Genomic DNA, 14,643 nt, shown 5'->3' on the forward strand with positions numbered 1-14,643 from the left:
CCAGGGTTCTTCCATGTATACAACCTTCTTTCATGATTCTTGAACCAAGTGTTAACTATGATTAAGTTATGCTCTGTGCAAAATTCTACCAGGCAGCTTCCTCTTTCATTTCACCTACTATGTTTCCTTCTCTCCCTTTTCCTACTATCGAATTCCAGTCACCCATGACTATTAAATTTTCGTCTCCCTTCACTACCTGAATAATTTCTATTATCTCATCATACATTTCATAAATTTCTTCGTCATCTGCACAGCTAGTTGGCATATAAACTTGTACTACTGTACTAGGTGTGCGATTCGTGTCTATTTTGGCCACAATAATGCGTTCACTATGCTGTTTGTAGTAGCATCACTCCTATTTTTTATTCATTATTAAACCTACTACTACTGCATTACCCCTATTTGATTTTGTATTTATAACCCTGTAATCACCTGACCAAAAGTCTTGTTCCTCCTGTCACCGAACTTCACTAATTCCCACTATATCTAACTTTAACCTATCCATTTCCCTTTTTAAATTTTCTAACCTACCTGCCCGATTAAGTGATCTGACTTTCCACACTGCGATCCGTAGAACGCCAGTTTTCTTTCTCCTGATAACAACGTCTTCTTGAGTAGTCACCACCCAGAGATCCGAATGGGGAACTATTTTACCTCTGGAATATTTTACCCAAGAGGATGCCATCATCATTTAATCATACAGTGAAGCTGCATGCCCTCGGGAAAAATTACGGCTGTAGTTTCCCCTTGTTTTCAGTCATTCACAGTACCAGAACAGCAAGTCCGTTTTGGTTAGTGTTAGAAGGCCAGATCAGTCAATCATCCAGACTGTTGCCCCTGCAACTACTGAAAAGGCTGCTGTCCCTATTCAGGAACCACATGTTTGTCTGGCCTCTCAACAGATACCCCTCCATTGTGGTTGCACCTATGGTACTGCTGTCTGTATCGTTGAGGCAGGCAAGCCTCCCCACCAACAGCAAGGTCCATGGTTCATGGGTGGCCCAAAACATAGGATTAGGTATTTCACTATGTGTGTATCAACTGAACTGTAATTTCAGCTACTGGTGGTAAGATTCAACCTTTCACTACAGAATAATAATCAAAGTAACAATAAAAGTAAGTGACAGACTTGTCAATTTGTGCTTTTCTCAGCTTATTTCAAATGCTCAGAAAGAAGCTTACCCTGTTCGCCTTTCTTGCTTGCGGCCAGTGACCGATGTCCTGCTGCGAGGATTGAAGGCAGACACTTCCAGGTACGGAGAGTGTACCTGGATATTTCCACGTGGTGCATAAACTGGTCCTAATAGATCAGGTGCTCCTGTACCTAGTTCTACACTTCTGATCATGTCCGTGTAGCGTGACAAGTCTACTGACTGATGGGCCTAGTGAAAGAAAAATGCAAATCAGTAACTACTACAAGAAATGCCTAGACAAAATCATTTCATCAGTGTACTATGTATGTATTTAACAACAGACACTCCAGGTTGAAATATCAACAATATAAGGAAAAGATTGACTGCTACCACCATAAAGATGGCACATTGAGTTGCAGACAGGCGCAACGAGAAGACACTTACACATTAGCTTTCAGCCAAAGTCTTCGTCAGAAAAGGAAAAACACACACACATTCAAAAATGGTTCAAATGGCTCTAAGCACTATGGGAGTTAACATCTGAGGTCATCAGTCCTCCTCACTAACCCAAGGACATCACACACATCCATGCCAGAGGCACGATACGAACCTGTGACTGTAGCAGCAGCACAGTTCCAGACTGAAGTGCCTAGAACTGCTCGGCCACAGCGGCCAGCCACACACATTCGTTCATGCGAGCAAGCACACCTCACACACACTTGACCACCATCTCCAGTGTACCATTCTGAGCTGCCAGAGATGGCAGTCATGTGTGCATAAGATGCGCTTGCTTGTGTAAATAAATGTGTGTGTGTCTCCTTTTCTGATGAAAGTTTTGGCCAGAAGCTTATGTGTAAGTGTCTTTTTGTTGTGTCTATCTGCAACTCAATGTGTCACCTTTACAGTGAGTAACAATCTGTCTTTTCCTTATATTGATGTATGTACACACACACATAAAAACTCATAGAATCATAGGCAGCACTGAGAGCAGATTATTCAAGTTGTAATGCCATTGAGAATTTTAATAAAACTAAATGCAGAATATAATTTAACTGGATAATCCTCAACAATCAGTCTTTCCTTCTCATCCCGTGCAGCAAGTCTCCCCTGACCCACAGTTCTGGGCGACTTTCCCAAAATCCGTCACTCTCCTAGACCTCTCCAGACCTTTTCCTTCACCCCTCCTCCTTCCCCTTCCACCCTTCTGCCTGAAGAAGGAGCCACTGCCTATGGAAGCTTGCCTAATTGAAACCTTCTTTTATGTGTGTGTTTTCCCACTGCTTGGTGAGTAGATTTTTTATCTATAAAATTAAATTATTTTGTTAAAAATTAATTGTTCTTGTTGTTATAAAGACAGAATATAGTTAGAAGTGTGATGAGAGACAAATATGAAATAGGAGGAATAAAAATAAAAAAGTAGAAGTTGCAAATGAAAATGCTGAAAAGGGAATATATGAAATAGAGGATGAAACCCAACAGAAAAAATGGCAACATTAATGCAAAAGACAAATCATGAGAAGCTCGTGTTGACAGGGGAGACAACATCAAGATTTAACTATGTGTAATTGAAAAGGTAGTGTGACAAATACTGAACTGACAGGCAGGGGGTGAATGTTGCAGAAGACAAACCAGTGGGAAAGAAGAAGCTTAAAACTGAAGGGGTCATCACTAGATAGAGTAGTAAAGTGGAAGATCAATGACAGACTGGCCTGTCATTTGGAGTGGTCAGAATAAAATATCTCTTCATCATTGTTTCTCTAAATATGATCATAGTATTGGTATTCCACGCTTTATATAAAAATCTAAATTCCTCAGATTGAACAACTAAATCATTTTCTAATGAAATCATGCTGATTATTCCCTTGGTTTTGTTAATACAGGGCACTGTTTCTTCAATAACCACATCACAGTCATTAATTACTTCACTGAAATTATACAAAGATTCAATACAAAAGGTAACACATCTATGAATACCGCATGTCATATATTTCCCAAAACTTTAATTTACCGTTCATTAAATATAGCTTCAACCAAAGATGGAAAAAAGTGCTTCTTGCAATGCACGAAAACAAAGAATAATTCTCAGGGAACCAAATACCTTCATCTAGTGAAATAGAGGTAAAGGCTGAAGGAAATAAGACTATTCAGTGATGGCAGGGACTAATAGTGTCAAAAGTTAACATTTGCCACCTTTTGGTTGTGTCTGATGTTGAAGTTTTTGAATCTGCAACTTTCTTTAGTTTGTTGTTGGAGGCAAATCTTTAAGTTTATAAATTATATTTTAAAAGTTATTGTTGAACAGCTTCTCTTAGTTTATCTTGTGTTCAGCAAGTTACTTAGTGTGAGTGTACAATACACAAAAAGCTTGTTCACTTCTTTCTGTGAATTGAAATTCCACTTGTTTCCAAACTTTTATTAACTTTTTTAAATTAAATATACAATTGTGAAAACTATACGTTGCCAAAACTACTTCACACCCACTACTGTGTTCGAACCAACCTCTAAGCGAAACTTAGTGTCGGAATCGTCGAGCGGTGTCAGAAAGTCGAGACTGAAGATATCCGTATACATACAGCCGGCTAAGCCAGCCCAGTCACCCGCTGTAAGACCTCGCCCTTCCCAGAACTCCTCTTCAGTGTTAGGTATCCGCCGCAGCACGTGGCTCGGATAAAACCTTTCTAACATGAGAGCTGCTTGCTGGATAGCGATCTGGAATATACATTAAAAATACAATTATTAAAAAATGTTGCCAGAAAAAAATAAAGTCCAAGAATTAATGGTGTTTTCAGACAAGTCATTTCCATTTCATGCAAAATATTTCAATGACTGAGTCAGTCATCTCCTTCAGGTTGTGTGAGTTCAGATTCAGATTCTTTATTTGCCATTGACCATATGTAGTGAAATAGGTTTTATAATGATGTCAAGATACATAAGAAGTTACTATATTAGTTAGTGTTTACATTACAAGTACAAATTATTTATGCAACATTAATCAATTGTACAGTACTGCAGTCAGAGACTTAAAACTCAATTTCTATGTTACAAGTATCTAAGAATTTTGTAAGACTGTAGTATGGATTGTCTATTAACCATTTGTGCAGTTTACTTTTAAAATTATTGAAAGGTGTATTGAGTGGAGTATGTAGTGATTTGTTAAATAACTTCAAACTGTTCACTTTGTGAGAGTTGCCTGGTTTTGTCAGCCTGTGTCTAGGAATGTCAATACACTCTTTATTTCTGGTGTCGTGAAAGTGTATGTTCTCTCTGGCATTAAAATTTTGTTCTGTTCTTTTCAGCACAGTGATTCATAAATATAAAGATTTATCACTGTCATTATTTTCATTTGATGAATAAGGGATGGCAGTGTTCCCTTGGACCAACCTTGCACATTATTCGTAGCACCTTTTTCTGCATCAGTAGTACATCACTGACATGACATGAATGGCCCCATAGTAGCAGCCCATAAGATATATGAGACTGAAAAATTCCAAAGTAAACTGTTCTGACATATTTGTCACTCACCAGGTCAGACAGTTTCCAGATGAGATGAGACACACCCTTGGTAACTTTTTGCAGACCTGGTTGATATGGGGTTGCCAGTTAAGTTTGGAATCGATGTGTATTCTTTCTACCTCTTTAGCCAGTGAGAGTTTTCTCTGGATTACATAGAAGTTTGTTAGCCAAGAACCAGTTTAGTGTTAAGGTGAGAGTGTCCTGTGATTTCTGGTGTGCCTTTGATAAATCTCGATCTGTGCTGATTAAAATTGTATCATTCACATAGCAGATAACTGACTCAGGCCCAACATATGATGGCAAATCATTAATTGCAACAATTAAGAAGAAAGGACCAAGGACAGAGCCCTGAGGTACACCAGGTGTGACACTATTCATAGAAGATTGTCTATTTTGAATTGACACAAATTGTCTCTTGTTATTTAGATAAGAGTTGATCATTTCTAACTCTGTATTACTTTTACCATAATACTTTAGTTTGGCTAGTAGGATGTCAAAGGGGATACAATCAAATGCCTTACTCAGATCACAAAGTTCAAGTGAGACTGTTTGTTTATTTTCAAATGCAGTTAATGTCTGATTAACTATTTCAAGGACTGCAGAGGTGGTATTTTTCCATTGTCAAAAACTGTGCTGTCTATTACAGAGAAGGTCATACTTTTCAAAAAAGTTGCTTAGCTGTCTGTGGAAAATGGCTTCAAATATTTTGGAAAAGGTTGGTACAATAGACACTGGTCTATAGTTTTGAGGGAGGTGTTTTCCACCATTTTTGCATATAGGTAGAATTTTGGAAATTTTGAGCTGATCACGGAAAACTCCTCCAACTTCTAGGCATTTATTCATAATAAAAGCAAGTGGATTGAAAATGAGGTGTACTGTCCTTTCTATTGTGTAGTTAGATAGCCAGTAGTAGTCCATGCTTTTCGAGTGTGAAAATTTTCTAACAATATTCATTATATCTGTGGATGTGACATGGTCCCAGTGAAATTCGTGACCTTTAGGTAGCTGATCAGCAAGTATATCAATTGCTGGTATGTCTGTTTAATTTTTGATTTTAATTCATTTACTGTAGTTGTAAAATATTTATTGAACTATTCTGGCTCAAGTAGAACATCTTGTGTTTGGGTGGAAGAATGTTCTTGTCTTATAAGATCCCAAGCAGCCTTGCATTTGTTTGGGGCTCCTTCATTGTAATTTTCATAAGCAGCTTGTTTGGCAAGTTTAAGGTTGGTTTTATAATGAGTTTTAAATTTCAGGTAGTGTTTATAATAAGTATCATTTTGTTCTGTCCCACATTTGCCATTGTTTTTATATGGTTTGTACAATGAAAGCACCTTTTCCTGGATACTAGCAGAGTCATCAGTGTACCGTTTAAGCTTTTTACCTTTCTAGTTGGTTTAGTACTGTTTCTTTTCATTGGCGAGCAAGAGTACCATAAGTCAACATATATCTTAAGGAAATTATTAAATAGAGTTTTGACAGTTGATTGACCTGCGTCATATTTATAAACAAAGTACCAGTTTACTTTTCTGAGGGAGTCTGTGAATAACGTAACATATTCCTCTTTCTGACCTCTAATCCAAGTCATGCTTGGCTTCTTATTTGCAACCTTATAATTCTTATCTGACTGTGTATACTGGTATTTTAGGAGTAGAGGATCATGATCTGCAAAACATTCTTCAGCAATGCTTACACTATGTAAGTCTCTTGAAAAATTAACTATAATACTGTCCAAACAGGCTTTTCCAAGGGTCTGGCTGTTGTTAGCATAATACAGATTTATTGATCCGAGTAGGTTCAAGAATGTTTTTGTTCCTATGTGTCTAGCAAGTCAGTGTTGAAATCACCACATACTGCTACATTTGTTTTGAGTTTTAAGATGTTTCTCACCATCTGTTCAAATTTCTTGAAAAATAAGTTAACATCACTGTTTAGAGCTCTATACACACTAACAATTACAATATTTTGGTATATCAGTCTTATACAGGTAAATTCACTGTTTAATTCTGATGAGTATGAACTTACATGTATTTTAGAGAATTGTATACATTGTCTGATAAATATCGCGGCCCCTCCATTTCTTCCCTCGTTTCTACACATTATAGCTGCCAGAATTTACTCATTAGGTATAAACAAATCTACCTGATATTCTGCAAGCCAGTGTTCTGAGACACACAGTACATAACCTTTTTTTCCCCAAACAATGTTCTAACTCTAACAGCTTGTTACTAATGCTGCAAATATTGACTTGCAGCATGGTAAGTGGGCCTACTTCATATCTTTTTTGTTCCCTCTCTGAGCCATTAAGATCCTGTTTTTTACTTTTGTATGTTTTAATTTCCTCTTCAGGAAGCTTGTCATTATTTTTGGACCAAACTCTGTAAAATTTGGTCTGTTTTAGTAGTTTCTCTTTTTGACACACTGATTCAGGTGCATACCACGTCCAGTGAAACTGTTCCTTTCATAGCCACTAATATCTAATAATTTTATGTTTGTAAATTTAGCACAAAAATATCTCAGTTTATCGTAAGTTTGCCTTATTTCTGTACTAACACATGACCAATCAGTCAGGTCACACATGAGTGGTAGAGTGGCTACAATAACATTGGTGAAGTGTAAATATTGTATTACTAAGATCAGTTTCTTGATGAATTAGTTGGCATTGTTTTTGTTTACCTTGTTTGCATCTCCGATCAGCACTACACAGTCCTTTTTTGTGAGTTCCGAGTGTTCACTGTTTATACCAGTAGTAACTGTGTCGAAATTTGCCTCATGGTTTTACCTCACTGTAAATACTTAGACTGTTCCCGGCCTACATCAACATTAGATTAGAAATGTTTCGTATGTGGCCATCCCCAAATAATTTCACCTCGTGTTTCTGCAGACACTGCTGCACTTTCACATCAGACGTCTCGTATTCACTAGAAAGCGAGTGCCGAACAGTATTTTTTTCACGCGGTATTTCCTAACAATCTTCAAAATCCAGTGCAGCGAATTTATTGGTCACAGTTATTTTGCTGACACTTTTGATTTTCTCCTCCACAATACTCGAGGAGACGATGTTTCTTTGCTCAGTGCCATTTATCCTAACTCGAAGTTTGAATGTCATTCAGATGGGAGTCTTTTCCACATAGTCTCAATTCTAAGTCATTGTATTTGTCACTGGGAGGAATGTACCTATTGTTTAAAGCATTGATATCACTCTGAAGCGCTTTTATTATTTCATTTTTGTCCCTGACAGCATTTACGATTTCTCGTTCTTCGTATTTCCGCAACCCAAGTGCATCATTTCCCAGTAAAGTCATTCGTTACAAATTCTACACAAACTTTTGAGCGTTTCTTGTGGAACAGCGTCAACATTCTGTGTACTGAACTCCTTTTATCACCTTCTTAGCACACACTTTACACTTATTATTATCTTTAATTGCATTTTTGTCATGGCAACATAAACCAGAGCCATCTCAAAAGCTGCCTAACAGCACAGCTACAGGCACCTGAATATGATGACTGGAATGATCATCAAAATGTTGTGCACAAAATGGAATTGAAAACTCCACTGCACCACCGGAAAAACACTGTCAATCAGCAGTCCTGAGAAAACCTGAGAGATCGAAGTCCGAGAAATTTGGACACCATAATCATGAATTGTTCAGAGATAATATCCCTCTGTTTCTTTGCATTTAATAAAGGAGTGCATACGAATGATTGTCAGTATTTTTTACATGTTTACACCAAATATTTTACATGGTACACCAAACCTCTCCCTTCCCCTCAGAGAACATCAACTGTGCTTGTGAAGGGGGAGATTGCTGAACTAAGAGCCGTGCTAGTGGTAGAGTAAGTCATAACTGAGGAGATCGACCACTTAAAGTGTATCCTGTTTCTCCTCATCTCTTTTAAGTTCCATTTTTCATCCCATTTTCTGCACAAGAGTCAAGGAGGTATTACCCAAATGCAGATTGGATTTCTGTCTTATATTAACTGAGTGAAAGCTGTTAATTCTTGGGAAAAAGCTCATATTTTTAACAACAAACAACATTAAAGAAAACAAATATTTGGAGACCAATGTCAGAATTCCCAGTATCCCGACCAGGGGTCGAGAAGATGTTCATGAACTTACACCACTTATTGCTCGAACTGCCCACTTCTGAACCAAAAATACCTCTGTGAATGGGAAAAGCTAATCCAGAATATAATGCAGTATAAGCAAATGCAAATGGGCAAAGTAGATTAATTTTTGTTGGACCCCACTTACTGCAAATACTGCTCTAATGGTAAATATAGCAGCATTCATCTTTTGGACAGGATCTCAAACATGGGCTTTCCATAACAGTTTATCATCTATCCAAATACCTAAAAATCTGATTTTTTCTGAGTCACTAATTGTATGTCCTCTCAGTATAATCGACATGTCAGTCTTAGTTGAATTGTGTGATAGAAACTGTAAAAATTGAGTCTTATTGTGATTTAGAATCAATTTATTTTCTACAAGCCACAGACTTATGTCTCGAACTGCAGTATTTGATACACTGCCTACATCTTGATTGACATCCTTCACTACCACACTAGAATCATCAGCAGACAGAAATATTTTGGAATCACCTGATGAAGAAATGCACCTGATGCGAACCCATTTTTTCACAATTTGGCACGGGCTGACTGCTCGACCGAACTCTTCACATTTAGCAAGTAGATATTGCGAACAGTTGCTTGCTACAGCTTCAGTCAGTCAACCTACACAGAACATTACCGGAAGGTGTACAGATAAAGAAATGGAGTTCTTATTGCTGAGTGTTTTTTGGTTCCTTACTCTACCATCTGTGCTCCTGTAATACTGGTACAGTGTTCTGAGTGAAAGCATACAGGAATTCTAAAAGTTATGGCCTGAGGGAATTCAGATAGTGAGTTTCAGTATGTAAGCATACCCACATATTTATTCATTTACTTACTTTCCACAGTCAAATGCAAGATTTTTTTTTTTTTTTAATTATTATGGCCACATCTTACAATTCGTGTCATAATTTTCTGGAATCAATACAAAAATACAATACGTATTATTAGTTATAAATAAAAACTAATAAACAATCAGACAAAGGTTGGGCATACCCCTTTAGGAAAATGTGGTGGCCATCTTTTAATCTTTGATTATCGGTATTACTATTATTATTATTATTATTATTATTTTCGATTATTCCCATTTAAGAGAGCGTTTGAACTTGAATTCCTTTATGATGATTGTTTATGTTTTTTCTGAGCCCAAATTTTCTTCATGTGTTCACTGTGTTGTTTCTTTCGCTCCGCTGTCCATTTGCATCCTGTTCTCTTCTGTGTTGTGGTGTCAAATTTATGTTTTTTGATGATGTTCCTGAATTCAGTTCTATTTTCTGCATAATTTACTGTTATGTGTGCTTGTCTGAGGTCCTCTTCAACTTCTTTTATCCATTTTGTTTTTCCCCTGCCTGAGTTGATGACTTTAAGAATTCGCTTTGAAATTCTGTTTTCATTCATCCTGTGGATATGTCCGTAGAACTGCATTCTTCTTTTCCTTATTGTATCTGTAATCTTGTCTGTGTATTTATATAATTCTGATGTTGGTCTCTTCTTCCAGATTCCTTGCTCTTGTATCGGGCCAAAAATTTTCCTGAGAATTTTCCTTTCTTGTTTCTCTATTTCTTTGATTTTAGTTTGCCCACCTATTTGTGTTGTTTCAGATGCATACAGTGCCTCCGGAAGTACGACGGTGTTGTAGTGCCTCAATTTTGCGTTAATGGATATGGACTTTTTGTTATAATAGTTCCACGTGAGTTTATATGCTTTCTGTAGTTTTTTTATTCTTTCCTCATTGGCCTTTAGGTTGATCCCTGATGGCTGGATGATTTCTCCCAGGTACTTAAAATGTGGTACTTGTACAATTTTCCCATGGGTTGTCACAATAGGCAATTTGTCTTGTGGCACTCTTTCTATGTACTGGGTTTTCTCATATGAGATTTGCAGGCCGGTTCTTTGTGCAATTTCGTGTAATTTCTCTATGGCGTTAGTAGCTTCTTTTCTATTATTTGTGAGGATTGCAAGGTCATCTGCAAAAGCTAAACACTTCACATTGAATCTATTATCTTTTCTAATGCCAATTTGGATTCCTTTGACTTCTTTTTCCCATGTCCTGATAATTTTTTCAAGAATGATATTAAAGAGTAATGGTGAAAGTCCGTCACCCTGTCGCACTCCAGTTTGGATTTCAAATGGTTCCGAGATATCCCCCATAAATTTAACCTTGGAGATTGTGTCAGTTAATGTTTCCCGAATGATTGCTCTTGTCTTTCTGTCAATGCTGAATTCTTCCAGCGTCTTGCAGAGCGCTACTCTGTCTATTGAGTCGTAGGCCTTTTTACAATCTACAAAAGTAACCACTGTGTTTCGGGTGTTTCTCATCTGGAGAATCATTTTCAGATTCCAGATCTGCTCTATGCATGATCGTCCCTTGCGAAAACCAGCCTGGTATTCTCCTATTTGTGGGTCAGCTTGTTCTTCTAATCTATTCATGAGAACTTTTGATAGGATTTTATATGTGACCGGTACGAGTGAGATACCCCTGTAATTATTTGGTTCAGTTTTGTCCCCTTTTTTGTGGAGTGGATGGATGAGTGCGCATTTCCATTCAGAAGGGATCTGTTCTGTTTCCCAAATGTTTAATATGATTTTGTGAATTTTTCCTGTTAATCTTTCGTCATTTAGTTTCCATAGTTCTGCAATAATTCCATCTTCTCCTGGGGCTCTATTGTTTTTCAGAGTCTTGATAATTTCTACTATTTCGTTGATGGTTGGCGGTTTAGCGTCAGGATTTGGTGTAGACGTCTCGTAGTGAATATCCTCTGTAGGTCTTTCGCAGTTGAGAAGTTTGTTGAAATAGTCTGCGAGGATTTGGCAGTTATTCTTTGTGTTAGTTTCTAGTGAACCATCCGGTTTCTTGAAACAAAGAGTGGGTGGCTGGTATCCTGCAATATGTTCTTTAAACGTCTTATAAAAATTCCTGGTGTTGTTCTTCTTAAAATCTTGTTCTATCTCATCTAGTCGCCGTTTGTCATAATTTCTTTTTTCCCTCCGAATAGTTTTCGATGTTTGTTTTCGGATTACTAGAAATTGTTGCCATTTTTCTGATGTTTTGTGACTATTGAAGTTTTTCCAGGCATTGGTCCTTTCTTCTATTGCTTGGTCACATATTATATTCCACCACCTGTGTTTTCTCCTTCTCGGGGGTTGACCCAATTTCATCGTGGATTTGAGGACGTCCACAAGTTCTGTCCAGTTTGTGGTGTTTGTCTGACTAATTTCCTGTAAGATGTTTTCCTTGTTGAGTTTTATGTATTCGGGGTCTGGTCTCAGCACTTTGTTTAGTTTTGGCTTTTTTTCTATTGGGTTGTAATCTGGTCTTTATCTGTAGGAGATGGTGGTCTGAGTCAAAAAATCCTCTCCTCGTTTTCACATTCAGAATTTCTGCTGTATTACTGTATTACTATTATTATTATTATTATTATTATTATTATTGTAAACTTCTACCACAGGTTATGCAAGTGGTATCATTACAGGTTTTGACTTATTATCAAGCCATTCTCAGATGATATGTTTCTAGAAAAATTCTAGAAAACTAAATTACAAATCAAACTAACTACGGTTTTGTGTTTGTTTGTGTGTCTATCGACCTGCCAGCGCTTTCGTTCGGTAAGTCACATCATCTTTGTTTTTACATATATTTTTCCCACGTGGAATGTTTCCCTCTATTATATTAACTACTATAGGCAATGATTCGTAAATATGTTAAACTGTAACTCATCAACTGATGGTGTAATACATTTTTTTAAAAATAGATAACCTGCTCCTCTGACAGGAATTCTTTAACACTATAAAAACAGTTGTTTGTAGGATACTCCTTCAAAAACATTTAAAAGTAGTTCCCTTTAAGCTTTTTGTCTACTTTGGCAGTTTGAAAAACAATTTGATATTCGTGTTATAGAGAATGTCTGCACCTCTCATGTTATGCATTACCAAGTGACAATCGTGACAGCCTCTGGTATTTTAATATGCAGATCATTTTTTAAGCTATTGTACTGAGTGTACTAGTTCTGCCTCTGCTCCTTCCTACATGAAGCTCTGTTTAATTAAAACATCATGGACACAGAAACATAATGGCTTTTAGTATAGTCCACATAGACATCATAACCTCCCAAACACATATCAGCTGCTGTCACCGGATGTTTAACTACATAATATCAAGTGGAATAAGAGTAAAGTATTGCAGCTGACAGAACTGAGGCCATCAAGACAAGTCTTATACTCTAGAGTAGCAGGTCGATGAGGATATTCGTGAGTAGGGCTCATTTTTATTTTTATTTTCGTATTTGTAACGGCCATAAGACTACATTAAACAACAGTTACACATTACTGGAAGCCTTCTTTACAGCCAAAAATCTTCACATTCTTCCTCTGGCAGCCTGTCATCTTTGCTCTGTCTGTCCTCTGTTCATTGTGGAAACCTTTAAAGCTGTCATTACACTTTGTCTGTAATGAGATGTTCCTCAATTTAAACCAGCATATTCAGGATCCTTTCTCACATGCCTGACTTCTTTATTATAAATTTTTGGACTATTGTAAGTATCTTAAACATCTGTATTCTCAGTATCTTCTAATCTATCCCAATCAGCTGCCTATAAAATTTTAGTCTTCTTTTTCTAATTGTCTCAATTAATCTTTCATTTTCTGGGTACAATTTCTCATAATCTGTCTCGTCCATACCAGCTAGTTGGACTGTTTATCTTGCAGATTATCTTCCAAATTTCCTGGCTGCTCTTTGTTCCAACATTCTTATCATTTGGAGGTATTTGTTACCACGTGTGTGTGTGTGTGTGTGTGTGTGTGTGTGTGTGTGTGTGTGTGTGTGTGTGTGCATCCACCCACCCAACCACCCACACAAACACAAAATTAATTAATCACTATGTTGTATTGTCTTAATTTAGCTCACTCTGAAATGGCCTCTCTATTGTATGAATCACATGCCCCGTGAAAAGCTGTAGCCAGCTCACCTTACTATTATTGACAACTGAAAAGTAGTGAAAGAGATGCCAGCTTCTGCCATGCTCTTGTCTTCTGGTGATGAGGGTCTGCTTTACATTTGCTGTATGTCCCCCCCACCCCCCACCCCCCCACCCCCCCTCTCCCCAAGAATGAAATTTGGTGCCTTAATTTTTTTGCTTGCTGTTTTAACATATTTATCTCCTCTGTAGCTGTGTTAGTTATCTGAGAGAGGATCGTGAGATCATCAGTGTATGCAGGGCAGTGTATCTCGATAGGCACTTCTAGAATCTCCGATGTGTAGTTGGTTGAGCATTCCTTCCCTGTTCACGTCTTTCTCCCATTCATGGATTATCCTCACCAAAATACATTTGAGTAGAATCAGTGACACCAATTACCCTGTCCCGTTTTAATATCAAACTCGTCAGAGAGCTCTCCCATTAATTTTACCTCGAAGTGGGCCACCATTAATGTTTGTCGATAATGTCCATCGTTTTGGCACACACTCCAGATCCCATCTGTACATCAAACAGAATTTCCCTATTCACTGAAACACAATTCTTTTTTAGTCTACAAAGACTACTGCTAAGTTTTTGCAGACAGGATTTCCCAGTACTTTTTCCAGTGATCTTCTTTTCCCGAAGTCTGCTCGATATTCTCCGAGATGATTATCTATTTCCTCCAATAGCCTCATCTGCAGTGCTTTGAATAGTACTCTATTTTTGCAGACAGGATTTTCCAGTACTTTTTCCAGTGATCTTCTTTTCCCGAAGTCTGCTCGATATTCTCCGAGATGATTATCTATTTCCTCCAATAGCCTCATCTGCAGTGCTTTGAATAGTACTCTATATGTTACACGATCAATTAAAATGCCATAACAGTTACAGCAAGCCACGTTTCTGCTCTCTCAACCATTGGAAAACTTCCTCTTCTG

The 14,643-nt window shown here is 37.5% G+C and overlaps 1 protein-coding gene across 1 annotated transcript in view; it reads right to left on the reverse strand.

Annotated features, from left to right (window-relative positions):
• The window catches only part of LOC126237522 (uncharacterized), a 797,357-nt gene that overhangs the window by 37,432 nt on the left and 745,282 nt on the right, over window positions 1–14,643 (reverse strand). Inside the window, exons 22-23 of the mRNA XM_049947691.1 lie at window positions 3,633–3,842; window positions 1,183–1,382 (exon numbers count right to left, since the gene is read on the reverse strand). Coding sequence (XP_049803648.1) covers window positions 1,183–1,382; window positions 3,633–3,842 — 410 coding nt within the window. The remainder of the gene's footprint in view (window positions 1–1,182; window positions 1,383–3,632; window positions 3,843–14,643) is intronic.

The sequence above is a fragment of the Schistocerca nitens genome, chromosome 2 (assembly GCF_023898315.1).
Source record: "Schistocerca nitens isolate TAMUIC-IGC-003100 chromosome 2, iqSchNite1.1, whole genome shotgun sequence".
In the NCBI taxonomy this organism is placed as follows: Eukaryota; Metazoa; Arthropoda; class Insecta; order Orthoptera; family Acrididae; genus Schistocerca; species Schistocerca nitens.